This window comes from Betta splendens, chromosome 1 (genome assembly GCF_900634795.4).
Source record: "Betta splendens chromosome 1, fBetSpl5.4, whole genome shotgun sequence".
NCBI classification, from domain to species: Eukaryota; Metazoa; Chordata; class Actinopteri; order Anabantiformes; family Osphronemidae; genus Betta; species Betta splendens.
Genome location: NC_040881.3, coordinates 18,837,461 through 18,851,206, shown reverse-complemented (window position 1 = coordinate 18,851,206; position 13,746 = coordinate 18,837,461). Strand labels below are relative to the sequence as shown.

Here is a 13,746-nt window from a genome sequence, read left to right as displayed (position 1 = left end):
GGGAAGCTGGCAGTATGAAATGTTTATTTTGCAAATACCATGGGATGCTAATAAGAAGGTCAGATTTGGGTTATATAATGTGTCAAGCCTTAGCGCAAAATGAAAATTTGTGGAATATATTTAGTATACTAAATGAGTAAATGACCACAATATGTCATTAGCGACTAAACAAACATGCAATAGATAGGCTGAAATGCCCCATGCACTATTTATTCTTTCAAGAATTTAGTTCCAACATGGAAAGTCTGAGTCTGCTTCAACGTAATCCCACCCACTGCCTGTTTTCACATTAAAATTTAAAAAACGAAATTGTTGAGAGCTAGGTTTGAAAGTTAACTGTAGATATTTCAGCTGTAAAACATGTCTAATAAAACAGTAAATATAGCATTTTTGTAGCATTATTCACAACTGAACAGTTATGTATTATTTACAGGTTAACACCAACCACATTAATAAAGTGTTCCAATGTTACAACACTAGTTCTCTAGTAAAACTGAAAATTTAAACAAAAAAAAAACATTAACATTAGTGACAACCGCTGGGTTTGTCAAAATTCTCATTTGGGTGTATTTAAACAAAAAGACATATATATATGTATATATATAATCTATATATATATATATATATATATATATAGATATATAGATATATATATTAATAGATATATAATATATATAGATGGATCAGATATATCCATATATATATATATATAGTATATATAGATATATATATATATATATACTATATATATATATATATATGATATATATATATATATATATATATATATATATATATATATATATATATATATATATATATATATGCATTGATAGCATATACAGCAGTATTTAGTTCTGGTTCGTTTTTCAATTAAGCTAAATTCATCAATCGATAACATTACAGTGAAAGAACACGGTTGACTAGGAATTCCACCTACAGTTAAGGTTTACAATATTAGCACACTTTATAAACAAACCTTTAAAGTGAAAATAACCAATTAACTAAAACCTATATGGTTTAATTGCTTCAAAAAGAAAAAAAATGATTAGTTAGAACCCAATGTTAGAATTCCTTGCCCTTTTTGTTGACCTACTTGTATAATTACAAAAAAAAAGCAATATTTCGCAACACAGGGAATAAACTTGTCACTGAACAAACCCAAGGAGAGTTTCAGTCCTGAAGTTCAGTGTGAGAGCCACATCATGGCATCATTAATTCATCAGTACAACCTTAGTTCAAAAGTCGATATGTGCAGTAGCTAGAGCTAAATCTATAGTATGAGATTAAACAGAACAAACACTTTTGTCAGGACAAAAATAAACGACAATGGCCATACAGAAAAAAAAAATTCATGTCTGTGACACTGAGTTGTTGGACATGTTGTTGTCCTTTTTATTTTAATGACTAGGTTTGTGTTCTTTGCCACGGTGAGCTTCAACTCTTTATGTAATTGCTGGGCAGTGAACAGCTGGAGCAGTGCATAACAGATGTGTCTGTTTGGAATCCCCTCCCCCATTTCATACATAGAAGTGGAATTTCATAATTTTCCAAAACAAAATCCTCCTGGGGGGGTGGGGGGGCAACAGTGCGAGTGTGGCTCCCACTGTGGCTACATCTGCACATTCTTTAAGAAAGTAGTAATGACTGAATTCATTTCATAGTTCACAGAGCCCAGCAGGGGACTCTGCCCTGTCCACCCTGCCAGCCACAAGCCTAAAGAAGGGATTCAAACAGAATAAAAACACCCAGTTATTCAGTAGTCCTCAGGGCATGGGTGAACTTCTCACCTGATTTCACCTTCACTACAGCGCACACAGCAGCAGCATCGCGGTTTATATGCCAGCACTGCTCCCATCTTTCACTATAGGTGGCAATGATTAATGTGTCACTGTGAGGAGGCACTGGGTGCTCCGCTTCCAACTCCACTGCATAAATAATCCACTTTAATTGATTGCAAGTTGATTAAGCGCTAACAAGAAAACAACAGGGACAAGGAAAACGCACTGAACGCCCTGGTGTCGTCTTGTGTTCATCCTGTGCAGAGAACAACGCTCTTTCTTCTAACAGGATACACAGCCAGGTGGACAGAGGGGAAACAAATGAATCCCATTGATGATACACAAGTCATGAGTGCATGAATATTCATACAGGCCTGCTGTCCATAGAAACACATGAAAACATATAACTTAAGATGACATTGACTCAATATTTGAATGAACTGGTGACGGTGGAATCAAAGATGAGTGAAAAATGAAGTGGAGAAAGATGCATGAAGTTAATTCCTACATGTTTGTTATTAGGGACTAGCAGTGTAGTTATGGAATCACTGCACTAATCTTGACACAGATATTAGTTAATACACTGTAAATAAAGACTGTGCAGTCTCTTGCAGGGACCAGGAGAGGCGTGTGCTTAAACCCTGGCCTGATGCACCTGAACATGCAGAGAGAGCATGAAACTCACAAAATGACATTTTTATATATTAATAATAATAATTATTATTAGTACAGAATATATATTTACAGGTATGCCTATATGTGGGGACAATAGCTAAAACGTAAAAAGAAATCTCCACAAAGCAAAACTTTATTCATGAAACACTGTTATAAATTGGTCATATTTGACTACTACAGACTGCAACTACAAATTAAGTCAATGTATCAAACTATTGGTCCCCCATAAGTAAAGATATAATTATCATCACACAGAGACTGATAGCAGTGCTTTCACAGAGTATATGCATATATGACTTAACTTTAAGCTTGTATAGCGCAGCTAGCGGCATTTCTGCAGAGTATTGTTGGAATTATAAACATTTACAGATATGTTAAATAACGAAACAAATTAACTGCTAACGCCAAGGAATTTAGTTCCCAGCGCCTCGTGCAGGAGCCGAACAAGCCTCGAAATTCTTACCTGAATTTTCCGCTAAGAGGGAAAACCACTTGACGACCAGAAGCAAGCCAGCGAACACGCATATCTGGATCACGACCAACTCTTTGCGCCTTTTCCGTCTCGCTCTGACCTTCTTCACGTCTGGCATCACTTGCATCGGCCGATTCCGGAGCAGGATACCTGGCAGAGACGTCCCCGGCGCTGCCACATCCATGCAGATTCCCCGAAGTGGAAAAAAAACGAGCCGCCTCCTGTAATTCTACGGGAACTTATCTCCCGGGAGCGGATGAAAAAGAGAAGCGTGAACGGGTCTACAAGAGAAACGAGCGAGGACTGTGTCAGGTTGGATGTCGCTCCTGCTTGGGATGCTGCGAACACAAGCCTGTGAGCCGGGCGGGCTGCTTATGTCATGGTGAAATGTGGCTTTGGAAGTGGCGAGGAAGAGGGAGAGGAAGAGGATGGGGACGGCTGCACGAGCTCTCCATGGACGCGTCTGTCTGCCGAGTGCCGTGCGCGAGGCCAGGCGAGCGCGCGCTCGCGCGCACACTTGCACGCGCGATGACTACAGTGAAACCCAGGTGACAATATAATTTCATACATTCATACAACATTTCATACGTTTAACATTTCTTTCATAATCATTTTTAGCTATCATAGACAACTGATATGGGTTTCTGGCATGTAAAAACAATGTGAATTTAATTTAAAGTATGTGATGTGTAGTTTAAGCATTATGTAAATTTGTCCCTGTTTTAGTTCCCAGATGATGGGATGATTTGATCGGTAAACACCGATCAAATGAGCTTATGTTATTTGTTATAATAAATAAAAAAGTGGCATTTGGACTTTTTGAAGATTTTTTGAAAATGCTTTTTAATGATAGCACAGCAACAGGTTTCTTAAATAATATTTCACCAATGCTTAATTTTTTTTTTACAACTCCTGGGCGACTGCCAAACACTTTAGTGGGTGTAGTGTACAACTGCCACAAATCACAACAGCGTTACTGTTATCACTAACATGAGAATACCACAGCCCAACTCTAAGCTGTATGAAAGCTCATTTACAGTCTCTTTGATAATTTGGTCTAAAATAAAAAAACCTCCACCCAGCAAGAGGTACATTAGATGTGTTGTTGTAGGATGCTCATATATTCCTGCATGTGCAGCTTAATAACTTTAGTTTAACTGAATGTTAGGATAATGGGGAAATACCTCACTGAGGCCATGTGGGTTTCTTTATTGTTAGGCATGAAGTTTCATATAAATAGCACTGGAAACTTTCCAGCAATGATGGAAAAAGTGGCTGGGGCTTTAGGCAACTTGTTTAATTGTTCTTGTTTAACCCTTTAGAGAATGGGGTACAACGGATTAAAAAAAGGACAAGATGTAAAAGTTAGGACTTATATGTTGAAAAGAAACGATGCAACTTTGTCCAATAATTTTTTTTTCCCTACATTAGATAAACACCTATTTTTATTATCACACAGAATTACAGTGGCTGATTACACAAGTGGAGCCACAAACCCAGCCTATCTAACTTGCAAATTGACTTTAAGCTGGGAATAAAGTATATAAACAAAATTAATTCCAACCTCTCAGAGGCACACAAAAGAAAAGAAATATGAGGGGAAACGGGGAGGAGAGAGGGGGAGGGGGGCCACAAATTAAATCCAGTTAAATTGTTTTTCCATAGCCAGTGGGCTCCGCAAAAAGAAACACATACACACACAGCAAAGCTATAGAGAAGACAAACCAGAAACGGCGTGGCTTCAGATGTAGGAGAATGTCTGGAATTTAACCCACTTTCCCATGTCCAACTGACAACACTCCCACTGCCCTGCCCTGCAGCTCGGGGTGTTCGCACAAAGACATGCAAACAGCACACAGGTGATTTCTCCGAACTGCAAACTGTGAACATCTGTCCCTCAACACTGCCTGTTCTCACCCCCTTGCAGCTTAGATCAATTGCAACAACCAGGGATGTTTGGTACAGTACATAAATAGTTCAGAGTCAAACGGTCTTCTTGCATTTTACTGTCGCCACAGAAGAGAGCTACAGCTCTAGCCCAGTTTGAAGAAATACGAAGTCTACTGTACCTACCAAGCAGACATATCTGGGTCACATCATCTGAGAGCGCTCCTGAATCCAGGTTTACAGCAGCTCGCCACCACAAGATGAAGACACCTCAGCACCACTGAAGAGTGAGAACATAGCAGGAGTCGTACACGGTACTGTGTGGTTGTCCAGGAATAGCTTCCTTAAAAAACTAAGCTAGAGATGGGTCAGTGTAGGAACCCAGGTGCTGATCGTGGAAGAAGAAATAAGGACCATCATATTTGCTTCTGCATCACATACAACTGCAGGAAATCAAACAAACACAACACTGTTTCAACTGAGGTCTTTATAAAAAGGACAACAAATACATTCAGATCTGTCAAATAACAATAGGAAGGGGTAATGATCAGAAACATTACTCTGTCCATCTGCACTGGCAATGTTTGCTTGCACTCAAGGACAGCCTCCATGGAGCCAAAGTACAGATAGTTGAGTGAGCTGACTTGTTATGACCAAGCTGAAAGCAGAGCAGTGGCACCTCTTGCCTGTAGCACAAATGACATGTGTGTGGCCCATATGTTGAGGTTGTTACCTTATCATGAAATCTGGGGCCACAGTTAAAAGACAAGGGTCAAGAAAAGGAACAAGGATTTCAGGGTCAGAGCTGCAACTCTGAGCAGTGATTTAATGGGAACAGTGGGCCGAGGGTGGGACAGGCATGGAGAATTAGACAGAGAAAACAGCTGAGGTCTGTTCCATCCTCAGTCGCCCACGCTCTTTTTCTGAACACCTTTGTTCATTCTCACATCACAGAGATGCAAAAACATGGCATTGTTTTATCCTCTTTTCTACTTTGTTCAAACTTTGTTTAATCTGTCTCATTGGATTTGAAGGTGAAAGGTCAAGGAGGAGAAGAGGGACACGCTTCTGAAACAGAAGGGTGCGAGAGTCACTGAGGATTGAAGCCTTCCTGAGGAAAAGGAGCTGACCATCATGTTCCGGGTATGGCATCTGCAGAAAAGGAAACAGTGTTATTATAAAATCTGATATAAGGACTTACCGCAACTGCATTACACATTTTATTATTAGGTATATAAACAAAGAATGCCTTATATAGACACAAATCCCCAGCAATCTTTGCACTGACTACTCAGACCTTATTCTTTTGGCCTTTCCAACAAGAGGACTTCAAAGTGTGGCACACCCCAGCTCAGCTATGATGAACGAACTTAGCTGCTCGTAACCACCTTCTCTGCTTGTAAACAGACACGATTCCTTAAGGAGTGACCTGCAGCATACAGATGTCTGTATTGTTGTATGAACTCTGAACTCTAACACTTATTAACGTTCTCCATCTCATCACATAACATACTGCAGTTTAAAAGGACAATCACTTTTCTGCTAGCAGCTAACAGCTGTTAGCTGTTGGCACATGAGGTGAATGATGCAGCTGCAGAAATAGGACAGGGGAGCGATGCTCATCTTACTCTGCGCAGTACATTTACGTATTATTCCTTTAGCCAAGGGAACAGGGTTCCTTAGGTATTTCAGTGCAGGACAGAATTTCAGGACCGCAAAATTTCCAGTGAGTGCGTTTAGATACGGCTACACACACTGCTGAATTTCAATTGTGCCCATCAGTTACTCGCTGTACAAATGTTATCGAATAAAGACAATGCCTGTCACAATGCCATTGATGTACGTGCCTGCCACGGAGCTCACACAGGGCAAGGAGCTGTGCCACAGGAGCCAGCAGCAGCAGCAGCCTCAGCGGGGAGAGCACAAGGGGGCACGGAGGGAGCCGACTCGATGCCTCCCCACCTCTGTTCTTCCACAACTCATTCAGTAAACAAGTACAGAAAAGCGAAGCCCCAGCCTTCTCCTCTCCCCCTCCCCCTCACCCTCCTAATCTCTGCAACACGAGCCAAAGAATGAGAAACAAACAGGTCTGTCTCTCATGAGCGTTGCCGAGCTTCACCGCAACGTTGGTAATAACAAAGATAGAAGTAGACGTGAAAAGTGGTGATGGCTACATCACACACAAGTTTGCCTTTTTAATTAAAGTACAGAGAATAAATTACCAGACAGTAACATTAGACTGAGACGTACATGCTGTATATGAAGCATGTGCACTTCATCAGGTGACTGCGGGTATGCTTTTGTCCCTCACCCTGCTGACACTAAGGCTCCCGCTCTGATGACACGTCGCCCTCTGCTCCACTGCTGGCGTTGGGGTCCGGTCGGGGACGCAAGGCGCCCTTGTCCCTGCCCGACTCAGAGGGACCTTTGGAGCGTGTCTTCTCTTTCCTCTGCTGCTGCTTCTCCAGCTTTGACAGCTGAAGGGAATACAGTAGGAGACAATAAGAAAATCTACTTTAGGCCATGAATAGATTATTGATTGTAAACTGTAGCTCAGCCAATTTTCCTTAAATACCATAAACTGTACATGCACACATCATCAAGTGATGACCATTACATCAATAGGACAACATTAAGAAACTATAATATAAACAAGCTTGAAATTTGCGTTAAAATTTTGCTTTAAAATTAAATGGCACAAACATCCACTTAGGTTAATTTGACAAACTGATAGGATTTTGGTGGTTGAATGTTAAAGTCACTCTCACATCTGTCAGTTCTGTCATTTCAATATGATGAAAGTCATTTACTTTGTTTGCCTGTCGATGAGTAACCATGGGATAATGGTACTTTAATACATATTTTACTACACTTCGTGCAGCTTTCAAGAACACCAGGTTGAGTTCGCTGGCACACAAATATCTCTGCTTAAATTAGAACAGATTTGTGTATTTCACTGAGCTTCATCTGTATGTGTCCTTGTTTCCCCAAACGGTTGTCATTATTTGACGTCAGCACTGTTGGTATAATGTGGCGTCACAAATGTCAACGCAAACCACACCCTTCTGAACAAAACTACAAACTCGATTTTTGCTGAACTGGAAATTAAACTAATGCTTGGCTCAGTGGAATGAGGCATTCAACACAAACACACTATATCATCACCCTCTGCAGTATGTTTAGTACCTGCCCTGAGGTCCTACTGTTACATGCAACAAAATGATTATATGCAGTTAAAGTCAGAGGCATGATTCTACCAGCGCCACGCACCAGCAGTCTTCACTGACTTGTCTTTCTGAATGTGTGATTACTTCTATTCTTCCCCTGTTTGGAGCTATTCTGGGCTGTCATATGATCACTTCAATGAGTCTATTGTTATGACTGCATGCGTTGCCTCTTGCACAGTCCAAAATAGCCCTTCACAATGCCAGTCAGTGCGACTAGTCGCTACTCCAATCAAACCCGCTCCCCCTTCATTTTAGCTGTATTCTTCGCAGCCCATGGAACACAGCGGCGATGATGAAGTGGCCACGAGGACCAGAGTCTGAAAAAATGCCTGTAAACACAGATGCTAAAACTTTTATGGCTGCTGTGGAAATATTTATAAACTAAATGTCAAGTTAAAAATCCAAAGCATTGCATAAGTCATTACATTATTCAAAGAGCACAAAAAATGTCCCATGTTATTTCAATTTAAACACATTAATGTGCTGCAATATAAAAACAGAATTACTACCGTTGTTGGTCAGGTCAAAGCTTAACGAATACATAGCCAGTGTATTAGCTAAACAAACAAAAAACCTGGACCCCTCTGCTATCAACCCCAGCTTTCAGCCCTGATTCATGTAAGGAAAGAAACAGTGTCTCTTGGCCATTCCTTAACTTCCTGCTATGTGCCAAGCTTCCCCTATTGGCTGGCCTTTTATCCCTCATGTTCAGCCTTGGCTCTGGCTCCATGGCCCCCACAGCAAAGCATCCAAAACAGACAAGATTAAAATTCTGAGGATTGCTTAATATCCCCTCCCTTTGGGCAAACTGGCCAGGCCCAGCAGGAGCAGAGCAACCAAAGGTGGCCCCTAGCCAAGGCATAGGGACGCTGGCTGCTTTCCATGGAAGGGACCAGAATCGGTTCAGTAAGGCAGATGTGCGAGGCTTTTGAGTGGCTGCGGGAGGTGTAAGCCTATTACAGGCATATAGCGCCTGTCTATTACTTACCTTATGGTTATAATACAGATCTCTTTAAAAAGGACAAAAAACGTTTCCCCAATAATCACGATTAACCGTATAGCAAAGGTTTTTATATTGTACAGTATGTCATTTTCTTAATCATGTGAAGTCAAAACAATAATTTGCTTATTATATTAATACGCTTATCAGAAATTATTAGATGCCGACCAAAAACACGATTCACTGAAGTGGGCAAACACAGACCAATGAACTACATAAAATCCATTTAGTGTCTCCATGGTTCTAGTTTGACAAGGCATGCTCTACATCATAGTTTGAGCTGGAAACAGCTCCTGACGGCTCTCACGGCAAGTGGAACCGCAGAGGCTGCAAGCACCCGAAGGTCTGTGCTTTGGAACTGCACTAAAAGCCACACCTCACCCACACAGATGCACTTTTACAAACAAACAGCAAGGCTGTAGCCTCACTGTCATTCAGAACTGATGGTAAAATAAACTGAATTAATTGAGACATAAGAACTAAGTATACTCAACACAACAGGATCAAACATCACCACCCAGTGGTTAAAAGAAGAGAAACAGAAAGAGCTCCTTCAAAGACATGACGCTGCATGTGTTGCAACTCCACCTGCTCACCCCGCTTCTGCCAGGCTACACAAGCCACACTCCTGGTGGCTTGACTTGGGTGTTGTCTCTGTGGTTAATCCTGCTCCTCCTGGGAGGCCGAGAGCCACTATTGCTTAACCACCGCGGCGACTGCGGTTTGCTGGACACAGTATATGATGCAATCTAGCACTCCATGATACCTGATACACTTATCAGGTATCATGGAGTGCTAGATTGCATCATATACAATGCTTTGGACGTGACACAATAAAAAGGGCAAATGCATCTTTATGCTCTACAACTTGCCTGTTTTGGATCGACAGTGGGTGAAGTCAGTTCAATGGTTACCGGGCCATCATTTTGTATGTGAACTTGCATGCGGGCTCCAAACTTCCCATCTGGAACCACAAAAGACACACAAGATATGAACATTGCTGCCACAGAACCTACAGTCCACTCAGCTTAGGCAGACGTTTACCAGTGAGCCACGTTCACCATGGGCTACTGATGTAGGCGAAAACGGAGCCTTGATACATACTGTAGGGTATAGGCAAAGGGGATCTTTCAGCTTAAATGTTCTCTATTCTTCCACAGGGTCTGTGAGATTAATGACACCATCTTCACAATAAAGCCATGGGCCACAGTAGAAAAGTGCTGCATCATGATGTTTCCTCTCTGGAGCAAGGGGGGGGGGCTAATTATGATCCTTATGCCGGCCTTGCGGGGACATAGTGCTCTCCTCCTCTCTTCATCTGCTCCCAGGTGGGCTGACCCAATTCACGCCATCATCACAACACGGACAATCCAAACCTTCCCCCCAAAAGTGCTCCAAGTGTGAAGTGAGAGGGGGTATTAAATACAAGACAATAAAACAGCAGGGCATAAGTCTGAAATTATGACCAACTCATGATAACTTTGATGTTTGTGTTTTTTAATTAGCTCAAAACTTACACCTTGGGGTCCAGTGTCTTGCCCAAGGACACTGGGCACGTGACCAAGAGAGCCAGGAATCGAACCTGTGATCCTATCACTGCGTGGCGACTGCTCTACCTCTTAAGCCACTACGTATTATAAACTGGGGCAATAAAGAAGCATGCAACAGGTTTACTCACCCTTAATATACTCTGGCCTGTAAGCACTCCTCATGTTCTCCAGGATGCTGTTGTAGAAGGGTTGAGCCAGCTCTGCGGGCATGGCTGAGTGGAAGTCTGGCTTATTGCCCTTAAGTATACACTGCAGAGTGAACTGGCTGACGCACAGCACCTCGAAGCCACTGTCTGTGACGCTTTTGCTCCACGCTCGGCCATTCTCGTCTTCAAAAAGGCGCAGGTTGAGGATCTTCCGTACTCTGAAAGACGAGGAAAGAAGGAACGAGCGATGGCGCTGATCAGCCCGTGTTTGTACAAAGGATGATCAACCTTGCTTTTAGTGTTTCTAACTAATTCTTAATGCAGTTTTAGATAGTATAATTTAAATAATAAACTTACTTACATGTAGTCAGCCTCCCTTTGGGTGTCCTCTGTGGAAATACCCAGGAGCACACACAACCCTCGTCCTATTGAGCTGACCTGTTCGTCCCCCACTGTAGAAAAACAGAAAAAGCCTGATGAGTGAATCAAGTGCTCCCTCGTCCTTCGGTGGCCGACAGGTGACAGACTGAATGACATCAGCGTGCGTGGAAGAAAGACGCCAGCAGACAGGGGTGCCATTCAGCTGTCACTCCGAACTACAGCAGGAACAGGCTTTCATTATCTGCGAGGCCAATGGCCCTCCACAGGTTTGAGCAGAGGTCTAGTCTAGCTAGCAGCGGTGCACTGGGTGGGCTCCATTCATTTTACCGGCCGTCCTAACGCTATGCTAACCCAGCTAGGTTCGCTAGCTCGCGTGGACAGAAAGATTAGCGCGTGAAAGCTGTGGCACTTTTAAAGCGTCAAATGAGAAGAGCGGCTCGGGTGCAGTCCATTCAGTCAGTTGCTCACCTGTCACTGTCGCTTTGGTGACCCTCTGCACGATAGCTCTCATTGTTTTGGTTTTGTTACGGAACGGGCTCTAACAACTTCGGCAGTCTCACAAGAGTGGACGAGACGCTGTTGACCTCTAGCGTTCAACAAATGAAGCGCACCCTAATGGCTTTTTCGTTTCGGCTTTTAATGGCGGTTTGCATACTTTCTCAGTGCATTACCGCCACCTTCTGTGTCTAAAACCTACTCTCTCTCTTACCCCCGTGACTTCTCTAGAAGGTGGAAGAATATAGTATTGTTCAATACTGTAATTCTGTGTTTTTGCTTTGACACCTTTTCGCTTTATGTATGGGGTAACTATTTTAATTTTACCTACCTAGTATTATCTCATTAATTTGATAGCTATACAATGCAACAATTGTTATAAATGAATGTTTTTCTGTAAATTTCAAATCTATATATATATATATATATATATATATATATATATATATATATATATTATATATATATAATATATATATATGCTCTTTGTCCACCACCACAATGTCTGGTTGGTTCGCCATTACCATTCTGTCAGTCTGGATCTGAAAGTCCCACAGGATCTTGGCTCGCTCGTTTCTCTACCACCTTGGGAGGTGTTTCCCACTTTGACCTTGGGTTTCCAGTCCATACTCCGCGCAGATGTTCCTGTATACTATGCCAGCCACTTGGTTATGGCGTTCCATGTATGCTTTGCCTGCCAGCATCTTACACCCTGCAGTTATGTGCTGGACCGTCTCTGGGGCCTCTTTGCACAGTCTACACCTTGGGTCTTGTCTGGTGTGGTAGATCTGGGCCTCTATGGCTCTGGTGCTCAGGGCCTGCTCCTGTGCAGCCAGGATGAGTGCCTCTGTGCTGTCCTTCAGCCCGGCCCTTTCATATATATATATATATGAATATATATATTCATATATATATATATATATATATATATATATATACACACAAATGTAACATCTTTTTACAGCACACGTGGAATGTTTGGCAGCAGTATGAGTGAAGTACAGTATAGGGGGATGGGGGTGTTTTACAGTCCCTTTAAAGTACTTCTTGTAGCAGTTATTTGTTCATTTTTGCAATTAAATATAGTATTAGTATTAAATATACTGACGACAGCTTTGACATTCAGACTTTCTTTTTGCATGTGTGTGTGCGTCCTTTTCAGCAGTTCAACAAGCAGCATGTATTAAGCTGAATTTCATATTGTGATGAACCATATTACATTTTCAACAGGAATATTTAATATAGATACTCCTTTTGATTAATGGTTTATTATTTGTGTTTATTAGTCCTTCCTAGATATTTGGGATATTGCAGAATAGGTGGACAGGTTGAGTTTTTGCGCACGCGTGTGTTGGGGTAGAAGGTAGGGTAGGGGTAGTTCTTTCTATTAGCTAAGAATGTGTTAAACATGTTTAATACATAGATCCTGTAATTGTGTAATCAAACTTAGCTTTTTGTTGGATGATTGTGTTTCATTTTGACTTGGGACAGAGTTCTTCTTGCTCCAGAAGGATAACACCTTATTAAACAAGAATATTGCTATTATCCAATATTATTCTAATCTTATGAAATTAATAGTAAAAAGGATGTGAACATTATGTTTAATTTCCCATTACAATAAAAGAGGAGCGTGTAAGATAACTGTAATTAAATAAACCCACGCATTCACTCTGTCAGTTAATGTTTGCCAAGTCAACTCTCGTTCCTTCGCTGATGCAGCTGTATTGCTATTTTTAATTATAGTCCTCCTAAGTTCTTCATACGCCAGCATTAAACCTCTAATTCCACTTGGAACACCCCCCTGCTCTGCTCCTTCTATTCTACAGTGATGTGTTTGTAACAGCCTGTCATAACAGTTTGAGACACACAGCAGCTGCTGAGAGGCATGTACAAATGTGTTGTTACTGTGAACTGACAGCTTCAGCTTCAAAAGTCTGGGCACTGGTCGTGAAAGTATCTCTATCAAGCGTCAATTAATATCAGTGTAGTGAAATTACTTTTCTTTTTCTTGGCTAAAAATAACATTAAGTTTCTCATTATTACTTTTGTGAATCACATTATGGTGCAGGAAAGAGTACAGTGAATGCAAAGAGTAGAGTAGAATATACAGTGACCAAGCTAACATAAGTAGG

At 41.5% G+C, this 13,746-nt stretch overlaps 3 protein-coding genes across 5 annotated transcripts in view; 1 reads left to right on the top strand and 2 right to left on the bottom strand.

The window, feature by feature from the left end:
- Nucleotides 1-3,368, bottom strand: part of LOC114854404 (sodium/potassium/calcium exchanger 3) — an 80,478-nt gene extending 77,110 nt beyond the window's left edge. Inside the window, exon 1 of one of the 2 annotated variants that reach the window (XM_029148741.3) lies at nucleotides 2,920-3,368. In XM_029148741.3, coding sequence (XP_029004574.1) covers nucleotides 2,920-3,112 — 193 coding nt within the window. In that variant the 5' untranslated portion in view covers nucleotides 3,113-3,368. The remainder of the gene's footprint in view (nucleotides 1-2,919) is intronic. The other variant, XM_029148751.3, reaches the window with a different exon arrangement.
- A 1,919-nt stretch (nucleotides 3,369-5,287) lies between these two features.
- On the bottom strand, nucleotides 5,288-11,760 carry dtd1 (D-aminoacyl-tRNA deacylase 1). 2 transcript variants are annotated; one of them, XR_003785776.3, is made up of 6 exons: nucleotides 11,588-11,760; nucleotides 11,100-11,190; nucleotides 10,721-10,956; nucleotides 9,915-10,006; nucleotides 7,066-7,292; nucleotides 5,288-5,967 (listed from the first exon to the last, which is right to left on the bottom strand). XR_003785776.3 is itself a non-coding variant. In XM_029148797.3 (6 exons), exons 1-5 carry the CDS (start codon nucleotides 11,628-11,630, stop codon nucleotides 7,137-7,139), a joined length of 618 nt encoding a protein of 205 aa, XP_029004630.1. In that variant the 5' UTR covers nucleotides 11,631-11,746; the 3' UTR covers nucleotides 5,288-5,967; nucleotides 7,127-7,136. The 2 variants fall into 2 exon arrangements, 1 of the variants encoding a protein (XP_029004630.1); XM_029148797.3 differs by having other exon boundaries at nucleotides 7,127-7,292; nucleotides 11,588-11,746.
- The window catches only part of LOC114854327 (collagen alpha-1(XVII) chain-like), a 29,680-nt gene continuing 27,121 nt past the window's right edge, over nucleotides 11,188-13,746 (top strand). The window contains exon 1 of the mRNA XM_041068983.1: nucleotides 11,188-11,385. The gene's annotated coding sequence lies outside the window, so the exon portion shown is untranslated. The remainder of the gene's footprint in view (nucleotides 11,386-13,746) is intronic.